General features: G+C 47.0%; 1 protein-coding gene across 1 annotated transcript in view; it reads right to left on the reverse strand.

Annotated features, from left to right (window-relative positions):
* Positions 1 to 7,379: 7,379 nt before the first annotated feature.
* The window catches only part of LOC144153661 (uncharacterized), a 207,492-nt gene continuing 188,216 nt past the window's right edge, over positions 7,380 to 26,655 (reverse strand). Inside the window, exon 5 of the mRNA XM_077685325.1 lies at positions 7,380 to 22,220. Coding sequence (XP_077541451.1) covers positions 21,985 to 22,220 — 236 coding nt within the window. The 3' untranslated portion in view covers positions 7,380 to 21,984. The remainder of the gene's footprint in view (positions 22,221 to 26,655) is intronic.

A 26,655-nucleotide genomic window follows, 5' to 3' on the forward strand; every position in this document is an offset into this window, starting at 1 on the left:
AGCTGATAGGCTGGCTTTAATTCCGCCGCTGGCAACATGCGGAGATAGCGCAGTGTATAAGGCCCCGACTGAACAACCCGAATAGTTATGGGTCCTGGACGCCTTGGTGAACCTCAAGCGATTTAGGGGGCTTTGGGGGCTTTGAGGGGCTGATGTGCCCGCTTGACAAAACTATAATTTGTAAACACACAAGTTGTGGAATAGTGAGTGCGCCGCAACACCTGAACGTGATGGCACGTGAATGGAACAGTGCCCACCAGCCACGCAGAACTCACATTCTATGGAAGCCGTGGCGCGTGCCAGTCTGCTTGCTGTAGCGCCGTAAGATGAAGAAGCGAAAAGGAAGAAAGAGGCGCATACACAGTGCAGCATTACAGAAGCCTTTCGAAATAATTCGCACCAAAAGACGACGAAACGAAACCGAAGAAAAAGACGCAAATAATACGATGCACCAGTAAAGAAGTTGTTAATAAGTATCGTCAGGCTTTCACCTTCAAAGCACGTAAGCAGGCTCAAGAGCCCCGAGAATTTTTTTTTTGCGTCTTGTGCTTACGGTTTTGCGCCAAGCAACGTACTGACTGCCTTACACATTTAACTGGACCAAACTGTGGCGGTTATCGGTGATGTTCGATGCCCTTGGAGCACTGTTGGGAGATGTCCTTCGCACTCAACGGTTAAAAGTGACCAAGGGTGTAGTACGACTAGTCACGACCCTGCAGGTCGCCCTGCGCACGAGGACTTATTTGTCGTAAAAACAGCAATATAAGCTACTACTAAACTTTACGACCGCATGAACCAACGGCTTCGCACTCGAAAAGCTAGCGAAGGAACTTGGGTGCCGCAAGAGGCATTGCAGTCGTTCTAAATATGCGAATAATTTAGTGAGCACGACGGCGAGAGTTCGTTCCAGGGGGCGGTGACTGTATTTCTGACAGAGGCGAAACGTCGTGTCGAGATGTCGGCGCACGTTAAAGATACCCAGCTGGTGAAAATTAACCTGTAACCTGTTAACCTGTTACCTGCTACTGCGCCCATCATATCCCAGCTGTAGCGTCAGCCTGTAAAACTTCTAATTTCTTTAATGATAATTTATTGTTTGCACTAGGCGTAGGAATAAGGACACTTATTTAGGATAGGCGTGTACCTATTTGAAGTCGTCTGCCAACAAGATTTATTATCAGTTCGGACACTCAAAGAACAAATGGAAACATTTTTTACACGTTGAGAACCATTGCAACATCCCTATAGCGGTTAGTTAGCTGTACCCCTTTTTGCCCGCCGAGCAGTTGTGGATTCTTTGGTACAGTAAAGTAATTTAGCACTGTAGTAATTACCCATAAATATATTTGTGCCAACAGAAGGAACCGCAAGGCCGTCATTGTTCGTACGAGATATTCTGTCACTAGGGGTTCAGCTGACTTCTTATTTCTTTTCGATGCTCGCGGAGGGAGCGTTGTGAATCTTCGCGCTCATAATTTCCATGTGCCTGATTAATATTAATTATCCGCATTGAGTTTCACATAATAATACCAAGAAAAGAACCTGGTGCTGGTGTCTACGCGAACTCCGGGAAACCTGCAGAGACAGCGCAGGCAAGTACGGGCGCAATTCCTGCAGTGGAAGTACTCTGAGCACCCCCATGCGCGATCCACGGACGCGGCCCACTACGCATCCCACCCGGCCACAGCAGTAAGCGTTATGGACGGCTCAGGCGAAGTCGTTTGCACTGCGTCCGTAAAACTAGAAACATCGTTGAAACCGAAGAAACCCCTTCACATAATCACAGACTGCCAACAGACATGCAGAAACTACGGAAATGGTCGCATCTCAATATCCACCCTCCGACTACTAAAAATTAACATGGATACCCTGACCCCTATTGTACAAATATGGACGCCAGGTCACACAGGACTCGACGGAAACGAGCGAGCACACGCTAAATCCCGAGAATGCGCCCTCCGGGCACCGCACCAGTCGCTCCGTGACCCAGGGCTTATCCAGCAGTAGTACCGCCTTGTCAGATGTGCCTACCCACCACCGCACCAGAAGCTCACCCGAGAGGAAGCTGTAGCCTGAGGCAACTACAGACTAACACATGTGCCCACCTGAGCTTATTCCTGCACATCACCCCCCCCCCCCCAATATATCCACCAACATGCCCACACTGCAGCGAAAATCCAACACTGTACCACACAACGTGTGCTTGCCAAAACGCAGCCCCTATAATTCGCCCCCCCCCCCCCCCCCCCCCTTTCTCCTCGAGCAGTGGGAGGCCGCGCTGTGCAGCTCGGGACCTGAGGAGCGACAGTTGGTGGACCGGGCACGCAGGACAGCAGCCGCCGCAGGGGTCCTACTGAGGGCATCTCCCGCTTTCGAGCGCGAACCTCCTCTTCATCATCGTCATCATCAGCTCGGCTGTGTGCACTGCAGGAAGAAAGCTTCTCCCAAAGATCTCCACCCACGTCTATCTAGTGCTAGCTGAGTCCGTGCTTTCCCCCCGAATTTTCGCAGCTCCTCACTCCGTCGAGTTCCTGGCCGACTCCTATTGCGTTTACGGTCTATTGGGAGCCACTCTGTTAGACGGATAGTCCACCTGTTGTCCCCCATGCGCATGGCGTGACCCACCGATGCCCATTTTTTTCGCTTAACTTGAAATAGAATGTCTTCCACCTTAGTCTCTTCCCTAAGCCAAACGGCTGTTTTTCTATCCCCCAACGTGACCCCTATAGCATTCTCCTTTCCACAGCCCGTTGGGCCTATCTAAGTTTCCTTTCAAGTCGTTTAGTGAGACCCTAAGTTTCTGCCATGTACGTCATCACTGGAAGAACGCATTAATTAAATACTAGCTTCTTGAGGGGCAGAGGAACCTTACTAGTTAGGATATCTCAATTCTTGCCGAAAGTAGCCCACCCCATGATAATTCTGCGGGTATCACTTTTCATGGTTTGGATCAGCGGATATGATTTGCCCAAGATAAACATAGTCGCCTACTGTTTCCAACACTTCGTTACCTACCTTAAATTCACGTGTTTTTGCATACTGATTGAACATTACCTTCGATTTGTTGTTTATTTTTAAGCCTGCTGCCATACTTTCCGAGCAGAATTCGCAACGCGTGCGCTGCAGATCCGCGCTGCTTTGACTGAACAGGACAATGTCGTCTGAAAACCTTAAGTGGCTGAGATATTCCCCATTAGTTCTCACCACTGGTTGCCTCCACTTAACGTTTCTGAACACATTCTCAAAAAAAAAAAGCTGTAAATAATTGGGGAGATATTGTGTCCCCTTGCCGGACATCCTTTTGTATAGGAAACTGACAAATTCTTTAATGGAGCTGTATAGTTCCCGTGTGTCCGTCGTATATACCTTTGAAGAGCGAAATGTATTGCTCGTTTACTCCTGGTTTACGTAACGCCTTCATTACGGCTGATGTGGGCACTGAGTCAAATGCTTTTTCATAATCTATAAATGCCATATACAGCGGTGTATTATATTTTGAACACTTTTCTATCACCTGATTAATATCCTGAAAATAATCTAAAGTTGAGAAACCTTTCCTGAAACCGGCCTGCTCTCGTCGTTGTTGAAAGTGTAAAGTGGCACTTGTACGATTGAGAATTGCCTTTGTAAATAATTTGTAGGTATCTGACAGCAGGCTGGTGGGCCTGTAATTTTTGAGATCTTTGGCATCACATTTTTATGTAGAAGAACGAAATTCGCATTTTCCCTCGCCTTTGGCACCATTGAAGATCTGAAGCACTGCGAAATCTTGTGCTTGTATAAATGTTTTACCACCACTACAAGGAATATTGTGGTGTATTCGGATTGCCTAGATCCGAAATTTTGATGTCGGTGTGGCTGGTAAAATTAGGATTTCTTGCCTGATACAGCAGGGAAAAAGCTTGCGTTGCTTACGATTTAATTTATTAAGTTTCAAAGGCTCACTTGAAACATCGCAAGTAAACTAGAAGGCTCGCTTTACCAAAAAAAAAAAAAAAACTCGCGTCTTTAGTATTTTTTTAAGCCTATATATGGTATTTATATTTTGTATTTGTATCTATTGTTCCATTTGGGCAGCACAGTGCAGAAATGACGGCGAGGCAAAGCAAAAGGAGGTATACCCTCCTGACTAGGCTTCACCCCGCTTGAGCAGCAACCGAAGCAGTTGTAGTGCACAAACATACACTATACAAAGTCTTCAGACATACGAAGAAATAAGAAAAAAACACAGTTCAATTCAATTCCCAATGGTGGCAAACACTTCAATAACACTTCGATGTTGGCAAAAATATTTTAAGACTGCTTATGAATGCTTATCAACCTGCGTTTTTTTTTTTTTTTTTTGGGGGGGGGGGGGGGGGGTTCCGTGACGCTCTTACAGAACAAAAATATCTCAGTAATTCAAGATGTTGCAGGACTCACATCTCTCGGATATGGAGAGCGCACGTATGACTACGTCAGGGCCTTCTTAACGGACCGTACTCTGACAATTGGTCTTGGGTATTTTCGATCGTCCACTTTCACGATTCAAGCGAAAGGTACCCCGCAAGGCTCGGTCATCTCGCCACTGTTATTCAACGTCGCCATGAAGGACCTCCCAGCGAAATTGCAGTCAATTTCCCACATTAAACACGTGTTATACGCGGATGACCTTACCGTATGGACGATTACTGGCTCGATTGGAGAGCAGAAAGATGCCTTGCAGCAAGCGGTTACCGTTACCCTTCACTACCTCCAGGCGCGAGGCTCCCAGTGCGCACCAGAAAAATCGGCTTTGCTGACACTCGACTCTCAGCCTTCTCACAAATCTGCTCAAGGTATACCTTAACCTCAGCTCACCATTGCAGCACAGCCAATACCCAGCGTCCCGCACCTGTGAGTGTTGTGTCTCAAAATACCCAAAAAAACGCTCTGGACTGCACACCGTTTCCCCGACATAAAACCCTATCACAACTGATGCACCTTCTGCAACGCATCTCCCACCGCCGTCGACGCCTTAAAGAGCAAGATACCCTAAGAATACTGCGAGCTTTGCTTATTAGCCGCATTACGTACGGAACCCCATACCCCGCTCTCAAAACAACAGAAAAGGCTCGGCTCAACACCATGAGTCGCCAAGCACACAAAACTGCGCTTGGCTTCCCCACTGCTACTGCGACCCACAAACTGCTCGCTTTGGGAGTTCACAACCCGTGGGAAGAGCTGCAAGAAGCCTTTTATTCAGCTCAACTACGGTGCCTGCAATTGACTTCCACAAGTAGACAGGTCCTTACAGCATTAGGACTCCGTCCAATACCCCCGAGGGGGCAAAAACAACGCATTCCGCTAGCCCTGCGAGATGGCAACCGGGTGGCCCCAATCCCTCGCAATACGCACGCCAACTACCACCTTGGCCGCTGGGCTGCCCGTGCTCGAGCCCTGACTGAGCGATACGGGAACGACCCCACCGCCCTATATACAGATGCTACCCCCTACCCTGGTCGCGCCGGCCACGTAGCCTGTGTAGTTACTCATACTGGCCAATTCATTAGTGCCCAGCAACGTGAAAACTTGGGCGAGTTGGTGATGCATGTTGAATCACAGCGCAAACGACGAGACAAAGGACGATACTTGCTTGCTGCGTACGGTGTTTAGTTTGAAAAGGGCGTGGAGGCATAGGAAAAAGGGATAACTGGCACCCTTTAAGTTTTGTCTGGCGTTGTCGCAATCTGCAGTAGGCGGAACCGCAATCGAAACACTGAACAAAAGGGAGGAGCTTTGCGCCGGTCTTCACTGTCTAGCATGCGTAATCATGCGAACGGCAATTAAACTTCGCAGCTCGATATCTCGGAGTACGGATGCGCTAGAAGAATTCTGGCAAATGGAACTGCGTCGAAACAAGATTGCGTCTAACTTTTCAATGCAAACATGCCTGATTAGTGCAGCCATTAAACAGTTAATTATTCAATTTTTGTTAATTAAGCCACCGGAATCAATAATTATCACCTCATTCTGTGTCCCCCTGGGCGCAAAATTCCACTGTATAGGTGGTCTTGACGTAAATCTAAGAGCCTAACTTAAAAAAAAACCTGTCGACTTAATTTTGATCACCCTGTATATCCCGGTCTAATGGCAGGAGGAAGGTGCCTTTAAAAGTTCTCGCAGCATAAAACAGATGCGAGAAAATTTTATAACATGGTAAGAATCGTAATTATGAACTCATAGTAGTTTCTTACCCCCCTCCGTGGTATACCATACAAAGCGAAAAAGCCTACAAAAGCCTACTCAAACAACGTACACTGACGAATCATTTGTGACATCGGTAATAACAGGAAAAGTAAACAAATACTATCAGCGTTGTTTGATATTCTTTACGATATAATTACACTCATGCTGCGGTTACTGAAAATTCTGAGCCTATAGCGATAACTATAACCAAAGCCTTTTATTAGAGGACTCTGCCATAACTTAACGGCGCCGAAAAAGCGCGATCTGTCTCCAGGTAAGAGCGCCTCCTCCTGAGTCGTCGGCCAGGAGCCCTAATAGCGTCTTCAGCTAACTGGGTGGCCCAGAGTTGGAAAGACATTTTTTTTCAGGGGCAGTATGAGGAGTGTGATACCAAAGTGAAAAGGCCCTAGCGCCTTTTATTCGCAGCACTTTCATATGCGGCGAAAGTGGGACGCGTCGAGCGTTACCGACGGAAGGACGACATTTCTTGTTAATTCCGCATAGAAATCCGTAGAAGCATTTGAGTTACTTAACTCGTCACACTTAGCATGCTCAAAGGGACACCCCAGGCTGCTGTTAGTCCTCGCGGTGTAGGAGGAGAAGAAAAGCACGTACATGCATCCAATAAACTGGAAAGTTTCCGCACTGACCCCATCAGGGACAACTGAAGGTGTGAGGGGCTACGTTGGTGTGAGGGGCTATGTCAAAAACAAAAATAGGTACTTCTACCATGAAGCGCAGGTTTGTATATATCGAAGCAGCGATCCCTGGTACTAGAGCACGCTCAGTTAAGGAAAGCAAGGAAGAGTTCCTCTTTTTTCAGCATCTTACTGAGTATCCCGAGCTAAACAGCCATCGTACGTGTAACCTATATTAATGGCGACGCGGATCGATCGTGGATCCCGCCTCCCTGTGTATGCACCCGCCGATATCCCATACGTGCGGCATCTGTATGTCGCCCGTAGCATGGTACCCGATTTCGGCACATCTTCCGGCTCCTCCACACTGCAGGTGACCTTCCGGGCGAAACCTGGACGTCGTGCAGACCTTTCAGCCGTTCTCACCTACACCTCCAGCATTGCACTAATCTGTCGGTGTTCCTGAAGTGTTTTATTTTTACTAATGCCTTCAAGGTGAACGCCCCAAAAAAGACATCACACGGTTAAACGCACACATACATACATTTATTAGCCCACCAAAGTATATAACATTTCAACAACTCACTTCACGAATACCTTGCTGTTGTTTTATGTAGCGAACAGAAATTCCAACACTCATTTGCGTACCACAATAAATTAAAAAGCTCTTTCGCAGTGCACACTCACATGTCACCAATACAAGCAATATTTCCACATTTTCGCCATTGGGCACTCGTGCCAGAAGAGCATGCTTACGGTGTTTTGAGGGTTACGCTGTATTCAGTTTTTCCAAAAAAGATTTCGACACCCACTCGTTATAGTAATGCCTCAAAACCTTGTTTGCAGATTATTCTAGACTTTAAACTTAAGACGAAGAGTTGTATTAGTTTTGGGGCACGCTAATTACAGAATCAACAAGTTACAGAAGAGCCTCTGGAGTGCCATCACAGCACCCAACTTCGACAGCAGGACATGCGCATTGTTTAGCGTCGTGTTGTGGAAGCGGTAAACATTTATGGTTTTACTTAGGAAAGAATTAAGTAACAAGTAGAATTATTACGAAGCCAATAAAAGGACTGACCTGCCATTAAAAGGTAAGCGCGGCCCGATTCGGAACATCTGAAACAAACCAGACGTCGCGTGCGTGTGTGAGGAATCATAAACAATCCACAGTTCACGGCCATAATACAAACATCGCGGACTTTGTATTCCCGGCATCTTTCAGGAAACATGTATTGGCTGCGTTCAGGTCAGTCCAGACAGGCGTATACAGAGGAGTGGTTCGACATACACCACACAATGCTTACACGGTGGCCTCTACAGTTTCTCGGTAGAAAGGAAACACACAACCTTATGTAAAGGTTTCCGCTTGGCACATGGGAACACTAGACAGCCAAGTATCTTTTCTGGAGAATTTGTTACATGAGTGACAATAACCAAGTTATGCCGGTATGATTCTTGCGAGCTAACGCAACTGCGCAATACACATATCGACGCGTTCGCGCGCCACACCACAAGCGAAGCGTCTCCCCGCTACAGTTGTGAGCTGACATGTGGGGCAGATCATTTTGAGGTTCTGGTTGTTCGCCAGTGCGAGAAAAAAAAAAAATGGGCGAGTGAGGGACACGTTTTTTCACGTTTGCCGACTAGGAGGTGTAAATCACCGCAAAAGATTGTTCGCAGTCGACGCCTCAGTTTCGTTGCCGTTTTACTCTGAGTGCAGGTAAGTTCCATAGCTGCTACATAATCTGCGTAGGAGCAATCCATTGGACCGCACTAACCTGATGCGCGACTACAAATAAAAAATAAAAAACAAAGAACAAAACATAAAAGGAAATGGTATTGGGGTTGTATGGGAATAGGTTGTACCGGCAACTCTTGCTTTATGTTTCTTAAAGGATATCCGAGCGTGTTAAGATTGCAGACATCTAATTACATGACTCTATGTTTCTTTGAAAGCCGGATTTTATGTGGGTAAGAAAAAAATTATTGCCCGCGTAGTTAACGCGGGGTGGGCACTCTTCGTGTGTTGCTTTTTTTTTTTTTTTTTTGCTTCTGTGGGCTGGACCGACGACTTGGATACGCATCGTAAGCAACTGTTAGTGCATCAGGAAATGTTAGACGCTAGTACTGCACACTGATGTGGCTGTATCGCGAGAGTGGCTGTAGTTGCATGTGTATAATTGCGCCACTTCACGTCCTGTTATTTATTTATATGAATAGCGGGACACAGCGCCGAGAAGCTAGCTATTCCAGCAGCCGGCCACTTTTTTCTCTCTCAAAAAAAAAAAAAAGAAAGAAAAGCTTTTGTGCATTTGTTTTGCCGCAGTGCACCTGACTGCGTTCAAGGGGAGACATTTGACGAGGGACAATCGCAGACATACAGTCCGACTCAAACTATCTATCTTCGCCTTTAAATCACGTAATGCATTTTGGCACCCCTCTGGCGTAATTGAAAACGTCGTGTTTGCGTGGCGTATTGTCGCAGATCACATTTTTCTCTCCAGGTGCCTCGTCATTAGCCTACCTTGCAGTGCTTATTGCAGTAACTGATCATTTAGGTTTATTAAGGTGAAGCGAACGCTGTAGTGTTTGTAAGAACCGTCGTATACAGCTTTTCCACTGATACCAGGGCCGGCTTGCAGCAACGACTTAAACGGCCCTAGAGTGGAACTAGCACTATGCGATGGCACTTTCCGATGCCAGTGCTTCCTCCCAGAACGCAATACACATTGCAACTAGGCCTTGTTTTGAGTCGAGAGTGTCTGCGAAATAAGACCAAGCTCTCGGAGCTGTTGACATGAGAAAGTGCAGTCGCAAATTATGCAGTTCCCTAACAGTCGCCCTTTTTGCCGACGTCATGCGGTCACTGCAAGGCCATTTCAGTCGGAGGTTTTTTCGGGGCTGTCGGTGGGTTCAGCTATGCCTTAAAGAGACCCTGCAACTTTTTTTTCCAGCTATTTTTAAATATTTTAAATGCTTGCAGAACGTGGTTAATAACACGCACAGTACCTAGATTAGGGAGTCGCAAAGTAACTCAGTTAAAATTTACTGCTCTATGCCCATCAGATAACTTAGAAACTTGCTCAAAGGATGTTTCTCTCTTTCCCGACCTTGGCGTTCTTTGACCGTTGGAATTACGTCATTACAGCGGTGTAGCGGCTATTGGCCGGCTTTCCTTCAGCTGCAGCAATGAACGCATTCGATAGCTACTTTAGAAGAAAGCCACAAAGCTAAGCAGAGATGGTAGGCGTATAGTTCTGCTGCTACGAGCAAATCACGCAGTGCGGCTCCGTGCTGGCGGTAACTATAGCTTTCGCAGTGCTTCCATACGCGAAGGAAAAACTGAAAGCGTTTATAAGAAGTGTTGCAGAGTCCCTTTAATGGCATTCATCTGATGCACAGCACTTTTTTGTTTCTACCCCGTGCTGAAGTTTTTGACGCCCCTTTCTGGAGGCCGATGGGTGTTTCTGGCTGCATTAATACATTGCGTCCAGCGTAGCTTTTTGAGCAGGTGGCTTCAGTGACAAGCTATGGGGGCGTTTTGCCATTTATCGGTTATAAAAATTTAAAAGCGATTTCTGAGCAATGCGATTTACCGCAGTATGCATAAGCATGCGCTCCGCTTTCCCAAGGCAGGCATTTGCCCTCATTGTATGTGGTTAAACTTGCGAGGGACCTTCAGACAACAATGACCAGATCGCTATACTTCATCCATGAGACTACTACTAAGGCATCCTATAGAGCTTTTTTTCGTGTGTATGATCCTATTGAATTCGAATTTCTGGGACCTTACAGCAGTAATTGGCCTTCCAAGGAAAAAAAACACGAGGAGGGGGGTTCAGTTAATTGAGAGCAGAGTTTTCTTTGTGCTCAAAATTTGGCGCTGCTTGCTGACTAAAGTTTCAGTGAAAATTAGCGCTATGAAGAGGCTATGTAGACCGGGCTGTCCTTTTATTCCATGCCAAGAGCCGCCGCGGCCTTCTGCATTTAAGCTGATAAAAGATCACATTTTCTTTATTCTCGAACGAAGCTATGAACTGGTAGAACGACGTCGAGTGGCAAAAAGGCTCACATGCAGGCTCTGTATGATGGCTTATATGCAAGCGACATCTGCTATTGGCGAAATAAAAGGGATAACACAGTCGGTAATAAAAATGGGAAAGGACTGTCTCACCCACTTTTGCGATATATTTTCGATGCGGTGGACTATTGTTGGGCCGTGTTAGAATTTTCCGATAAACTGTGCAAGAAGGCAGCATATACGAATAGTCTTGTTCGTTATCCATGGGCGCCATGCAAGCAGAATTTGCCTCATCACGCGCTACTTAGCTTGCATACATAAAGTGAAGAGAGTTGTTCCGCCGTCACTTTAAACTCGCGCTTAACCAGGCAGCCCTGTTACATGCGTATCCGTTGGTATCAGCGACAAACGGCAGAATCGTTGTTCGATAAAACTGTCACTTGTTGTCAACGTGGGGTGCCCGCAGAGGCTGGTAATGAAGACAGCAGTGAAGTCGCTCTCCAGAAAATGAGCTAAATTTTATCGTCGTAACACGAAAACGATCTTTGCCGCTATTTCTTTACTTTAATGTTGATAGTTTCATAACTGTTACACGGCAGTTTGTAGCGACCCAGAAATGCACTGCGGACGCCACTTTTTTTTTTTTTCAAGGTGAACTTTGGATAAGCCTGAGAGTTTTCTCGCGGTCCCTTCGTCTTTAGCGAAGCGTGGGGGCCGCATTATTGCGGAAGAGCGAGAAAAAAACATGAGTGGCCCACTCTTGCTCCTGTGTCCCACAAAGAAGCTGAAAACGAACGAGCGCAGGAGTCTGTTATCTGTTCTTCGTGTAAAGAAGAGATAACATAGGCGTAAAGAAGAGATAACATCGGCGAATGTGTTGGTCAAAGTAAGGGGGAATGGCCTAGAAGGGGTGCTCTAAAGGCTGTGTACAGTCGGCAAAACGCTTGTCTATAACACAGATTTCGCACTTTCAGCCTTATCCTGCCACACCCGAGCGGGAATTTGACGAAAACTACTGCGAAATTCTCAACTCTAAGCTCACCCCTTTCGTCTCCAACATGTTTGTAGCGACTATGTTTCGGCAGTTTTCAGATGTAACTAGTTGAAGTGGAAATCGCTGTTATCGGCACGTGTTTTACCGACTTTACCCGAAAAATGAGTTGAGGACAAAGAAAAGTGGTTCTGGTCATCCCTGGCGAGCTGCTTAATTGGGGGTAACTGTCATGTGATGCTGATGTGGGGAACCTTTAATTCGCGGCAAGCTACCGCATTTGAAAATGTGCACGTGCGGCATGGATCCCTATGTACGTATAATATGTGTCAAGCATATATTCATGGTGAACGTGGCGTCAGCTTACGCCTATCCCTGTCGGAACACTTTTACGATTGGAACCAGCACCCAGGTAGCGGAAAATAGACAGAAAACGAAGGTCCCGCGCGTAACACGAAAGATGCGGGTATGCAGTTGCGCGCTGCAACGAGTTCACCTGCCAGTTTTCAAAGCTGTGCTTCGCGCCTAGCGTTTCAATGCCAAGAATTATTGCGAGGCGGAAATAACAGATGCACCACGAAACTGCGAATGCAAAAATAGATTTCTATTCAAAAATATACAACAGGCATGTGTCCACAACATGCGTGCTGGTTGCATCAAAACGTACCCCCCGAAATTGTACAGCGTAATAAAACCCTGGCAAGCAGCCAACGAAAAAGACAACAAAAAGCAATGGGCAGCGCACCCGCACAACACAAGACGACAAAATGCCTCATTAAAAAAATAATAAAAAACCTCAAAGCGATGCACGGGAGCTGAACTAACCCCTTTGAACGAAACAATGATAAGCTGAACCCGTACTGCCACGCAGCTGTGGAATTGTGAAGCTAAGCGGCGTTACCGCAAAGGAAGTGTTTTTCGAAATTGTAACTTGGTTGCAACTGTTTATAAAGAGAGCACGATAATTTCTTATGACATATCGCAGGGCTCCTCCTGCATTGTAAGTTCGTATTCACGCACGCCTTACACAAATACGAGGTTGCACGTGGCCTGTCGTGTCCTTGCGCCATATGCGGAGACGATTACTACTTGTACTCAAAGCAACGAGTATTCTTTACGGAGCGCGTAGTACCGTATAAGGATAAATGCCGAGTGTTCGTAATAAAGTGAAACCAAGCTTGTCATTTTAAACTGGTATTTTGTTTTTGTTTTTCTTGCCACAAGTAATAAACAAGCAGACAATTCGGACTTCGATGTTGCAGAAGTATTATCGGGGTGACCTTACACAGTCAGCTCGTAACTGTATGCGCGTAGCTGTACAACTGTTATTCGTTGTGGCTGTGCAGAAAGCAGTTTTTCGATGTGCGACAAGTACACAACATAGCAGCACCACATTGACAACTGGAAAAGAAGAGCAGTACCACCATCGATATGCAGCACACACATTTTGCCCTCGATTTTCACTACACTGAGCACAGCAAGGAGCACACTGAGAGGCTTACGGCGCATAGTTACTCGACGAAATAAGCGGGAAAATTTATATTTTCGAGAAGTGGTGGCGGCAGACAACAGCGTTCCGCAGCAGCCGCCAATTGCTATTTACAAAGCACTACCAGGCCTTGCGCCATACACAAAGTACTTGAAAAAGCAAATAACTTGCAGTCCTTTCCTTTTTTTTTTTTGGCGTACACAACAGCCACAAGGGGAGAAAAAAGATAAAACAAAGAACACTGGTGCCATGCTAGTGCCACAGCGGCTGCACCGTACTCATTGAGGTCTGGGGTTCGATCTTGAGGTTGGCAAACAAACCAATGTCGGACAGCCAAGTGGCGGCTAGAGCAAAGCTCTGTGCTCCCTGCCATTGACTGCAGCCAGAGGCGAATCTATACTGACCTTTTTTGTTTTGTTTTTTTCGGAAAAAGGGGAGGAAGTGGACAAACTGACTGTAGGCTTAGTAGCGCTACATCAGAACACGTTGGGAGGTTCTAAAGGGCGTAGAATGGGGCTAGTTGGTGATGTTTCATATTGTATACAAAGATAAATAGGACGCTAACTGGAGGTTAACATTAGCGCCTCATCCCAGTCCTGTTAGCGTCCTATTTGTCTTTGTATACGTAGCGCAATTTAATACGAGACGTTGGGAGGGCTAAGGAGGGAGATAGCTCCGCCCTGCCCCCTTCCGTACCTGCGGGTCCGCCACTGACTGCAGCTAGGCAGATTTTTGAACATTAACCTTCACACTCTTCATACAGCTTTGATGCTTCCCCTAAATGTTGAGTTAGTGCACAGCAGTTATTTACAGACGCAAGCGCACACGTGAAATACACTGAAAACACGATCCCTTTAAACCAGCCATATATCAATAGCCTGGTGGGGGTAGGTCTGAAATTATGCGACATTAGGTCCTTCGTGTTTAAATAAAGATAATTTTGTTCGGGTGATACAATGCTACTGGCGTTCATAAAAAAAAACATAATAAAGCGACACTTCCTCTGACAGGCAGTCGTCAGTAGGAAACAGGCTTGTCAAATAAGCCAACGATCAGGAATGTTTTGATGCTTAGACCCTTATATTCTGTTGCAACCTTTGGTGGAATACAGCAAGGGTGTGAGGTGAAACGTTCCCGCGAGGAACTTTGTTCGTGTTGTGCTGTTTAGCGGCAAAGGTGCACGCATCTCTTTGTAAAAAAAGTACTGGCCAATTTCATTAGTTGCTTCACCTGTACCACCCACACTGCTGTTGCTGCAATTTAAATATAATGTGAAAACGCGCGTTTTAAATGCTTCTGTCAGGATAATCGAAACATTCTCTTTTTTGAAGCATGAACTAGGAGAAGTTTATTCGTTCGGGGAAACGATGGTTACAGTTGCGCGCACAAAAAGCGAAAAAAAAAAATGAAGCAGCAATTTTCACGATGAATATAATTTTTAGCACCTTAATTTTTTTTCTTAAAGAATAAGAAGTCTCCAGTCTCCAAAAGTGCCTGTGGAGCTTAGTCTCGTAAATTAGCAGCGACCTTGAGCGTTCATATCTTGCTCGCATTTTCGCGGCCGAAATCTTGAAACGCTGTGTTTAGAGAAAGGGGCATTTTAGCCGTTTAGTAGCTGCGCTGGGTTTGTTGGCAGTGCTTTCGACGTGGGAGTGGGCAAGGTCACAGCGCAAGAATTTTTGGGTCAACTATTGCACTGGGAAGCTTCGTCATTCGTGAACTTTGTCTCGTTAGTCGCAGTGATCGCTCATCCTCGTTCGTAGAGGCTAAGCAAACCCACAGAAGTTTTTAGGAACGTGTTTTTTCTCCAACACACTGTGTAAGCCGAATGGTCACCTGGATTTCCCTCCTGCAACTGCAGTACCAACGAAATGGTGGCTCCTCATACAGCAACGCGCTGGATGCGCCCTCAGGTCAATTCCGCGCCGTACAACGCAGTGAAGGCATCCGTAACAGCACGTTGCCAAGGCGTAAACGAATATTGCTCAATGCAGGCGCGCACACAAAGGAGGGAGAGGGGGGTGGGGAGCGCAATGGCGTCGTGCACGAGCCATTAGAAGTCCCGTGATCGCGGTGCCTTCGCGACCTGTGAGAAACGCCCGTGCGCTGCGCCAGTATAACGAGAAATGAATGGCCAGGGTCATGAACGTTCAAGAATGATGGCGCCAAAATATGGCGAGGCTTGTACGACACGGCTTGTACGACAAGGACAATACAACGTCAGGCACAAGTTTGAACGTAATGCAATGCATGCATGAGGCCCTAATAATTTTTGTTTGCCTCAAGGAAAGTTCGTCAAGCTTTTTATTTGTGTAAGGCATCTCAGTTTGAGGGGTTTTATGCGTGTGTATTTTTCTGTTGCAAACAATGCCGTCCTATTCGCTCGCCTTTCGTTTACTTTGGACTGAAGCAGACCTTTTTTTTTTCCTAGTGCAAAAGATGCGGCGGGCTGGCAGGGTTTTCTATGAGAGCGATTCCAACTATCGAAAACGTGTAGTCTTAAAGAAAGTTAACTGCCAGAAAGCAACAGCTACGAGGACCAGCACTACACGTATTCGCTCCAAAACATCGAACACAGGACACCGAGACGAAGTGCAATGCAAGTACGTACTAAGGCTACCGAGAGTATGCAGCTATGCGATAACACGCGCCTAGGCGATTACATCGATGGCGAGAGTATAGGTAACACAACTAGCAATGTCAACAACCAATATCGACGTGTCATGTGCTGTGCGCCTGTGTCGGTGTCTTGTGGAGAGTGTGCGGGTAAGTCGGCGATTAGCTGGGCGCGGCGCCTGGCTGTTCCACGTGTGAGCTGTGTTGCATGCGGTACCGTGCACCCATGAGCACGTGTGCTTAATCACAGACAGATAACTGCACGGCGGAATAACTCTCGCAGCTGTACGTCCAATTCTTTGCGGTCTCGGCATTTATAATAAGAAAAGTAATGGGTGTTTTTCTGAACGATTTCCCAGCATCGCGTTCTAAAGCCAAATACTCCGGAAATAATAAAAAAAAACAACCTTACAAACCCTCAAAACACTGAAACCATCGTTTTTATATTATCCGCCGGCACCGCCTGCCAGAAATGGGGTAAAAGCAAATTCTGCCACCGCTGCAAATTTAGGGTTACAGAATAATGTAAACAAGAAGCTCTTGCTCACTCGATCCAGTGCCGCCTACGAAAATGGTTGAGTACAGCTATATGCGAGCACGGCACCTGTCTGGTATTAGCCTTTCTCTAGAAATGCGACCGGGAATCAGAAAAATCGGTCTTCCTCGCAAGCCTCAAAACTAACGCCTAACGCCTTAGAGCTTGTTACGTAAGCATCATCATCTCTCTGTTTACGCACCGAGAGATGTGAAAGTGTTCCCTGCAGATATGTTCCGGAAATTGCGCATGGAATGTTAACACAAATATATTCTCCCTCCCTCTCTCCCTCCATCACTCCCGCCTTCCCTCTCAGTTCCCTGTTTACTCCCTGCTGTGGTTATTCGATGTGCGTCGACTATGAGCTGCACAGACCAGCGCATTACGAAACATTTACCGAGAGAGTTGGCCATACATGCGAAAAGGTCTGTGTATGAGAGCTCTACCAACTCACGGACTCTTTCGTAGACTGCAACGTTTTACCGCTGCTTTGTAGGAGCGCTTGACTGCTCCAAACCTTCACAGTAGATCTGAGGCCGGACGCAGTGAACAATTCGTTCTCGCTGAAAGTTTTTCCCCATAAATATGCATAACGAAGGAAACTCAACAATAAGTGGCACGGGGATCAGTTCTGCCCTTTTATACGAACCGCTCACCGTTAATGACGGTGAGTTTGCTCAGTTTTCTGCCACTAGCGACATCGCGTTTTCGCAGTGCAGAAGATGTTTTGCTGTTGCAATAACTGTTTTCGCCTGCTCATAGACACCGATCCCCGCGTTGCACCTTCGTTAAAGGGAAGAGCTGAGGCACTCAAGCTATTCACGTTTTCCGACAAGCTTCACGCTAAATGTGCAACAAGGCCACGTCGTAATTAGCCGAGCGCGATGAAAGCTGCCCAAGAACGCCCGCCTAAGTGTCCTGCCTACATTTGATGACGTTTTTTCGCCCTGCGGGAATGACGAAAATAAAAGCAACCGGATTCGCTTAACGGGCCCATCCGGTCGCTGAAGGGGCCCAGTGCCTGCGTCACTAATGGGCGCTTCAGTGTCAGTGTTTCGCTCCCCTTTCGCACTGTGGGGCGCTGACTGGTCTCTGGAGCACCGTATCGAGCGTGTGAATCAGCGAATGTAGATGTGTAGTCGTGCATACACGGGCTGTGCTTGCTGAAACCAATTATAATATTGTTTGCGATACTTAAAATCCATTTAGTTTCCCTTATAGGGCAAATACTGTCGCTTGCATAAATGCTGCATCCGCGAGAGATGCTATACTTGGGTTGTTAATTTCTAAACGTCCATCGCGGCAGTTCGCATTATGCCTGGGGCAATGGGCTGATGAAAAATGTGCAACAATGCGTGCGTCTGTAAGGCATGGTCGGGCCGTCTGCATATATGGGTAGTATTTGTACTGTACCCGCTTGAAGAGACAGAGGGAAAGAGAGAGCCACATCGATGCGGGAAGGATGTTGGCTTTCGCTGAGAGCGTTTATTTCTTCATAGTCTGGCTGTCAGGAACCACCAAGATTAAACAATGAACAAGCCACGAGAAACGGCACTAGACACGGCGTTTGCCGACGTTGGGTTTTCGTTCGACATAAGCATGCTGGCCGCAAGTACGTGCGATTGGTTTTGTTTCTCTCTCCCGGTCATCTCTTCGTTACTGATGCTTACCCAACGGGGCTACGCGTCCTGGTGCGCGTTCCGCGATTGTGCGTCGATACGGGCGGCCACTATCAGCAGCGGAAGGCCGCCGAGTGCATCGTCCGCCAGCGCGTGTCTGCGGCGTTCGGCTATGTCGACGCCGCTCCATGCTTCTCCGGCTGACGTTACGTCCGTTGCGCCGATGCATAATTAACCTTGGCTGTATATGACATTCGGTCACTCGCTCTTTTTTTGTGTGTGTGTGCGTGTGCGCGCCTGTACGTCTGTTGGCAATATGCTGGAGCACCGATCGAAGAGGGTGGGCACGGGGACAAAAATAACTGGTCATCTTGTCGATCGAAGCTTAATCGAATTACATGAGGCGCTGCGGTGACTCCGGGAGCGGGAGAGGAGCGGTTCCGGGTTGTCCGCACCATTGCTGGGAGACCAATCAATTTGCACCGCACGCACTCCCCTGTCACTCTGCTTTATTGCTTTTTGTCGGCCGAGGCGAGCGCGCTTCTTTCGGGCAGCCCGCGAAAGAAGCGCCGCTGGAGGAGACGCTCTTCCATGAAAACCCTGAACACTGCCGGTGGCCCAATCTAATACAGTTACAGAGACAATAAAAACAACACGCGCCCTTGCTTTACTTGAAAGAATTAGCCTTTTATAACTGCCCGACTCTACTCGCAGCCCGAAGGACGTTGTTTTCACCCGCCTCCGAAAACGGAACACAAATGTTGACAGACTTTCAAATTTCTCGCTACGCAACGTCAACAGAGACGTCACTAGTGAAGCACCAAAAGCCGAATAATCATTGTTGGAACTACAAGCAAGCAATCAAGCAAAGCGATTGAATGGAACAAAACCGCCAATGGATTCTCATAATTATGTTTATAGCCTGTCGCGTTTGTCGCCGGCCGCTAATCGCACAAACTAGTACCTGGGATGTGATAGTGTTTGTGCGAGAAAATGGCCGGTGCCACTCTTTCAACTATTTTCCTTGCTGTCTGCCTCAACTGTTCACAACTAACGTTACACTGGCACGTTGTCATTCTGACGTGTCCGGATTTTCAGCAAACCGAGATTGTATTATTTATTCATGGTCCCTTGAAACGACGAAGTCAACAGAATAGTCAACTGTTTCTAGAGCTGGTTCGAAGTATTCAACTTTGTTCTGTATCGAGAGTGATGGAGTTTCCCCCACATTTATGTCCATAACCGGTTGGTACTAAAGCGTGGAGCGGTAAGGCAGTTCAACGTACCGTACCTTCTATGAGCTTAGGCCGCAGCGTATTTTTGAGCTCAATTTTCTTCTTTCATTCGTAATGACGGCCAAACACTGAACGCCTGGCACACGATAATAATACGCCAACAAAGATGTCAGTTTCATGTCCTGCCTGCCTTTCAGGTTCGATGCTTTGAGGAAAGCAGAGAGAGGGGGAGAGAGAATAGACAGGAGATGGAAAGGCAGCGATAGAGAGAGAAAGGTAGAGGAAGGAAGACAAGACAGAGCAGGAGCGCGCAAAGCAAAGCAGCTGTGAACGGTGCAGTGTGTTTGGTGCGGGAAGTTGTGTGGTAGAACTCCGTGTTTCGAGCAGTGTCTGTAAGGTACGCGTCAACATGCGCATAAAACTTTAGCCGCGCTTCTAGCTCAACGTGCAACGATTACAAAAATCACAATCTGGCACACTGGCGAACACATATGTTACAAGAAGCCTTTTAAGCCCGTTATCACATGGAGACATCAATGTATGTGTACAAACAGCGTGACAAGGCATGCAAACTGCGCTCTTCTGTTCTTCGTTTAGAACGCCGCCCGCTGAGCTGCGTTGTGATATGTACGTACGACACACAGAGCCCTGACTGAGGAAACAAAAACGGCTCTTCGCCACCCTGTACAGTATACATACGGAGCGTGTACGGAGAAGAAACAATACGCATGCTAAATGCCGCACTATATGGATAAAGCCAACAACGCGACGGCTACATGGTCGATCCAAGCTGATCCGATACGGTAGACTAACACCAAACGGCAAAACAGTTTTTTTTTTGCGTTGTACTGGTAACTAGAGCAGCGGCAGCACATACGTTAGTCACTAGGCCTACCTAAGAACTCTTCCCCGTGATTAGGAGCACCAATTTCAATTCGGTATCGCTCTACAGCTATGCGTGCAACTATCCCGGCTCTACGAAAGTTACCTGTTCGGCCCAGCGCTATTCGTAATATTTTTTTTTTCTCCACGCATGCCTCGAGCACAAATTGATTCTTCGCAGTGGTAGACGAACTTCCTGGTCAGGAAAGTTGACGTCTGGGCGAACAAAATTTACTTCTTCACAAACGGCTTCGCCCGGTTCTTACGCAGCTCACCCGAAGCTGTTACCTGAATTAGGGGCACCACTTGAAGCACTACGGGATTGAAACCTGAGGCGACCAAAGCCAGGCATTCTACTCTATACTTGGAGGCAGAATAAGTTGGGCAACGAAATGGCCGCCTCAAGCTCTGCAGCAGGCTGCTGCAGCCAGTGCACGGTTCCCGTTACAGTACCAAGTGCGTCGTCCAAAGAGCTGCGGCTAGACACAATACAGAGCGCAGATCACAATTCATACGTAAAGCCTTTTCTTCTCCTTTTTCTTTAACTGGGCCTGGACAGCTTCTATCGCTAGTCGAGGTGTATTCGCGCGTGGCCCACTGCTCACACACATGATACTCAAAAATTGGCCCTTGAGTAAGTAAATTTGCGCGCGTCGCACGATACGCGTAAGCTCATCGTTGCTGAGAACCCAAGAGTGGGTTCATCCTAGGCGGCGCCGCGTGGAGAGAGTTACAGTTCACAGACAGGCGAGGAAGTTTTTCCAGACGCTGACTTCGTAGGCTGAGTCGTCACCCGAGAGGCCGTAATCGCGGCGCGGGTCGAGAAGTTGGGGGCGGCCGCGTGCGTCGATGGGAATAGATGGGCCTGAGCGCGCCCCGCCCCGTCGCTAACGGATGTCGTAATGGCCGCAGTAATGGCGAACCAGGTGTGTACTCCGGTGCATCGTCGCAGGTCGCCGAGCCATCGTCAACTTTTGCTCGGGGAAAAACGCCCACCCCATTGACAAAGCTCACACCGCGGCGCAGGCGTACAGCCAGCGGGGCTGCCTTAAAAGCAAATAAATAAACGGTGGAATGATTAATAGGTCTTGCCGAGAAAAATCACCTATTTTTTCAGAGAAGGGCTAGGCTTAGTGCGCGTCTTTTGATGGACGCGGTGTGTAAACGAGCTCGCGTGTTTCAGGGTACATTGCCGCGCGCGTGGGATGCGAAACATGCGGTTGGTGGCCCCTATTTTGGCACACGTGATCAATGTATTCCCAGACGCTTCCGATATGAGCGCAACTACTGTTGGGAGAAGTTAACTTGTTCGTAGCTGTTTCGCCGGAGAGCTACGGTAACCCGGATGCATAATTTAGCAAGCATTAACCCAGGCCGTAAAGATGAAGAAGCAACCCCGAGTCGCCATTGCTTCCTTTTTTTTAGCTCGGAAACAACTTAATCTGGCGTCCTGCTGAGTAGCGTTCAAGCTAAGCGCCGCCGAGCCCCATGACTGCGTGCTTCGTTCAAATGCGTGGCTGCATTGTTCGTGGTCGCGCGTGTTCTGGCCTGGTCGAAGGGACAAAGCCCCCAGCGGCCGCACTTAACGGCGCTTGAAGCTCGCCACGGGCCCCGAGCTGCGACCGACCCCCAGGCGGCCATTTCTCCCCGCAGCACGCACGGGCTCAAAGGCAGAGAGACGACAGAGCGCGGCAGCAGCGACAAGCTGATGCAACAGGCGGCAAGCGTGGCAGCGGTTGGGGGCGCTACTAGGTCCGGGAGATGTCTTCGTGGCAGACCTCCATGTAGCTGGGGTCCCGGAGCACGCACTTGATCATATCTTTGAGCATGTTGTAGCGTGGTATGAAGGGGTACACCTTAGCGTCCGTGTAGGCGATCTGCAGTCCGTGCACGATGCCCCGAAGGTTGCTGTACTTCTTCAGCAGGCGGTACAGGTCGTTGATGGACTGTGCGTTCTCGTCCTCGATCTCCTGCACCGACATGCCTGCAGGGAGGGAGAAGGGACGCCCATTGGAGCCTTTGCTGCCTTCCCCTGCACATTCAAGCCTCGCAGTCGGCGAGTGAAAGAGAACACTCGCGATAGCACCGAGGAACCGAGAATTTCTGAACGCGCACAACATGATCAAGATAACCTGAGTACGGATGCCAAAATTTCCCGGACCTCCTGCCACCCTAACACATTTCCAGTCGCTTATTATGCCCATGACAAAACTTTGTGCCGGACGAAGTTTAACTGGTAAGGTTTTTACTAATGCCCGTTTTAACACCACTTCTTAACTTTTGATGCCTCAGAAGCCAACTCGCATATGCCATTTCTTTACTCGGCTATTTCAGTTTGAAATAGTCAGTCTAATCGATGGTTCAAAAAATAACGTTTTGTGTGCACGGCTTCGATTATATTACACCAGCTCCAACTGAAATGGGGCCAAATTTATCATGGGACGTAGTTTGCCAGGCGACCAACACACATTTCTCGCTGGAATATTTCCCGGTAAAATGAATATTACTCAAGTTTCGCTATTCACAATGCTGGTAATCTGAGTTGTACGCCTAACTACTGACCAATAGTAATACTCTGGCTGTTTCCCAAAGTATCAGAGAAAGTTATACATTCTAGATTTACGAAACTTTTTTGTAAGCGCCCAGTTAATGCCTGAATTGAGTACAGACTTCGCAGATATAATTACCTAGATCAACTCTACTAAATATCACAGGAAAGACTGCAATCAATGCAAAAATGCAACTATACACAACGTGCATCTTGAATTTTAACAAATCCTGTGATTCTACACTACGCTCACGTACTGTTAGAACAGCGCCCATACTACGGATTAAGGGCCGGGGTTCCACTTCGTTATTTCACTAATCCTACGCAGTTCTGACTAATTATGTTAAATCATACATTGAATATGTTACTTACAGGATTAAAAGAATGTTCTTATTGTTGAAATCTCCCTGGCTGTACACATTGTTCTTTACGCAAAGGTCTTTTTGCCGTTGAATCACGGGTAAATTGTGGCTTCGAAATTTATCCAGATATGCAAATCAGCTTCTATTGAATGTTAAAAAAACCAAATGCACTGTTTTATTCTCGCTTATTTTATCACTTCATCTGGATAATTTTTGAACATTCAAACCACCTACGTTAAAGCAGCCTTCAGAATATCAGTTGTTAGGACACAATTTTATAAAAATCTTCGATGGACAAGTAACATGAACATTATAAAGGTAGCATGAATCAATTAATTGCCCTGTAAAGTTCATTTCGTACAATTTTGCCAATACAATTTTTAACCAACCCTATTTACGTGCTGTATGCACACTCCTGTAAACACTGTTGTTTATTATTTGGGTGTTATAGAAACCTTAATGTGGAAAGATTCTACCAAACGCAGAGGAATGACATTGATTGATTGATTGCAGGGTTTAACGCGCCGACGCAACGCAGGCGATGAGGCGCGCGGTAGTGGAGGGCTCCGGATTAATTTGGACCACCTGGGGATCTTTAACGTGCGTCTAAATCTCGGACACACGGGACTTTTCGCTTTTCGCCTTCATCAGAAAAGCGGCCGCCGCGGCCGGGAATATCGAACCCGCGACCTCGTGCTCAGCAGCGCAACGCCTTAGCCACTGAGCCACCGCGGCGGATGCAGAGGAATGACACAAGATTCGTTCAAAATTCATATAGTCGGGGAAGCATTTCCTCAAACGCTGCAGACTAGAGAGTATTCAAGGTATGGCAACGTTGTACAAATGGAGTTTTTCAGAAATCATGTTCTTTTTAGAATTAAAAGGCAATAGTGAGTACTTATTTTTTTCATATACCAATGTGTAAGTACAATATTATTTAGGTCATGAAAATTCCGTGAAATGTAAAACGACAACTGGATCGGTTGCGCAATTATTAAAATGACAAATCCTAAAACTTATGAATTGTTAACCTACGTGCTGTATATCGTATAGAAACCTTTATCTTTGCATTAAGAAACATAACTTAAAATTCCCCCAGCAGTCATAATTTTGCGCACATCTACTTTCGTTTTCTCCAAGCCTTGAATAATGTGTACTTTTGCTAAAATATTTTTTGACTTTGCCATTTTGCAACCACGTGTAGCTATCATTGAATCTCTGTCGCGCTTGATTTGTATGCGAATAGGTCTGCATAGGTCGAAACGGGCCTTTCGTATATAGGTCTTATGTTGCTTTCGCATGTATAATTATATATTCATGTGGTTTTTGATAAGTGTATGGGTATGTGTTTCCTACACGCATTCATCTGTGCTGTCCGTGTGCTTTGGTGTCAAAGGTCACGCGAAGGTCATGCGGGCTTGGTGTCAGTGTTCATCAAGAAGTCACGCGGCCTTTTGGGCCTCTTTTTGTGTTACTATTAAGATACAACGTTAGTTCAAGCGTAGTTATCAAATACAAAACAAACAAACATACTTGTACGTGCGATTGAATGGTACAGCGCATCGACGTTTCCATGCCACTGCAAGTGCACTCGTTCAGAACAGACCTCCTCCGCCAGAAACTTGGCCGTGGCAGCCGCGTTTCTGACAAGGCGCTTGTTAAGGATTTCAGGTGGTCTCAAATAATTCTGAGCATTTCACTACGTCACATTTGATAAAGCGAATACAGCATCTGGGCCGTCAACCGCGAATGTGAAAGCGAGGTTTTCAAGAAGGGCGTTGACGCACCACGGTTTAAAGAAAATCTCGAAGACCCATCCCCTTCCTTACGCGCTTCAGTATGGTTTCGAAGCCGGCTTTGTGAGTCCTAATTTTTGAAGCTACTTTCAACAGCACAGCCTCCACACGAATAGCAGGAGGTGCTGAAATCTGCTATATTGTGTGTTCTATCTCGCATACCATAAAACAAATTGTGCAACTTTTGTCCAGTAAGGAGACTCTACAACCGCACTTGGGAACGCTCACGCACACTCACTCAGCCGCACTCACGTACTACCTAATCGAGCATCGTGCCTAAAAATAACCGTGTGCCTTCCTCGCAACACACATGAATGCCCAGTCATTGTAATCGAAGGAGAAAGATAGGCCAGTTACAAGGCGAAGCGTGCGATGTGACAAAAAGGGCTGGTGCCATTCGTTCTGTCTAAGCCATTATTGCAGGGCCCCAATTCCGGAGACAAGGAAAGCACAGATCAGGAAGCGTGCGAAGATAAAATTCCGGGTCATCCGCACTAACGTGAAACATGGGGAGGGGAGAAGCATGAAGTTCATAAGTGTATTATTGCGCCTTGGCGTTCTTACCAACACAGATGAAGCTGTTGGGGGGGGTACAGGTATACAGCTTTGCCGTAAAAGTCTCTTGCATTTGAAGCACGAAGATCTCTAGCCCGAGACGTAAACGAGTGTCCCAGTGTTTTTTAAAGACGATCGTATTTCTTGGGATTCTTAAACCCAGAAATTTCGGTCTGTCTGTCTACCTGTCTGCGTGTCTGTGACTCGATTTAGCCACCCGGCCAAAGTGAAACGAAGTCTCCGCAATAGTCTTATATACTCACAGCGAAATCTAAACGTCTAGTCCGGTTTGTATGTTCATACTTGTCAACATTGTTGAACAAGAACAATATATAAGACAGAAAATTAATACAGAAGGGATAGTTACAGTGCTCCTTTATAAAAAAAATCACAGATTCTTGTTTTTTTTTTGTGAAATGAAATACTACATTTACTGCAGAAAAAAAAAAATCACGCTGTCGCCTGCTGTCGCCCGCGCCACTATAGCTTCTTGCGGCATTTTAAGAATGAATTCAAGCGGTGACAGTTACGAAAGGTTCCACTAAAGAGGTTCCACGTTCAGCTTGGAACGCATGTGGACTAGGGCAACGCGATTCTATAAACGCTGAAGTAGGGCGCCTCGATTCACGCACGTCTCCACCGTACGGCAGCGCTGGAATCGAGGCACTCGGCCTTGAGCAGTGGAACGCGGTAAATTTAAATTGACTTGAGCAAACCTTTAGCGTTTTTACCTTGGGAGGAGCGCGACGCAAGAGGGACAACATGAGAGGTGAGCAAAAAATCGAAGGGAGGCATTTACTAGGCAAATGTCGACAAAGGCTATCGTCTTTCGTCGACATTTGGGACGAAAGGAGCAGATACGCGGCCATTTTTTTAGTACGCGTTGCGTTCTAGCGCGAGGCGTAAACGAGTTTCCCGGTGTTTTAGTACCGTGACTACATGAGACGACTATTACGACGACGATTACGACGACGACGACGACGACGACAGGAGATGCCAACAGCCCCAGCTCCTAAGGGGCTTCACTCCTAAAAGCATGGCATATGCTGTGACATCACGCAATGCAAGCGTCAGGTTTTGCATTGGGCAATGTTACAGCCTAGAGCAATTTTTTTGTCGTTTCGTATGCCTGGACTTGTTACTCGTAATTTTCACCTG

The sequence above is a fragment of the Haemaphysalis longicornis genome, unplaced genomic scaffold (assembly GCF_048455015.1).
Source record: "Haemaphysalis longicornis isolate Haplotype H1 unplaced genomic scaffold, Haemaphysalis longicornis Haplotype H1 scaffold_1, whole genome shotgun sequence".
Taxonomy (NCBI): Eukaryota; Metazoa; Arthropoda; class Arachnida; order Ixodida; family Ixodidae; genus Haemaphysalis; species Haemaphysalis longicornis.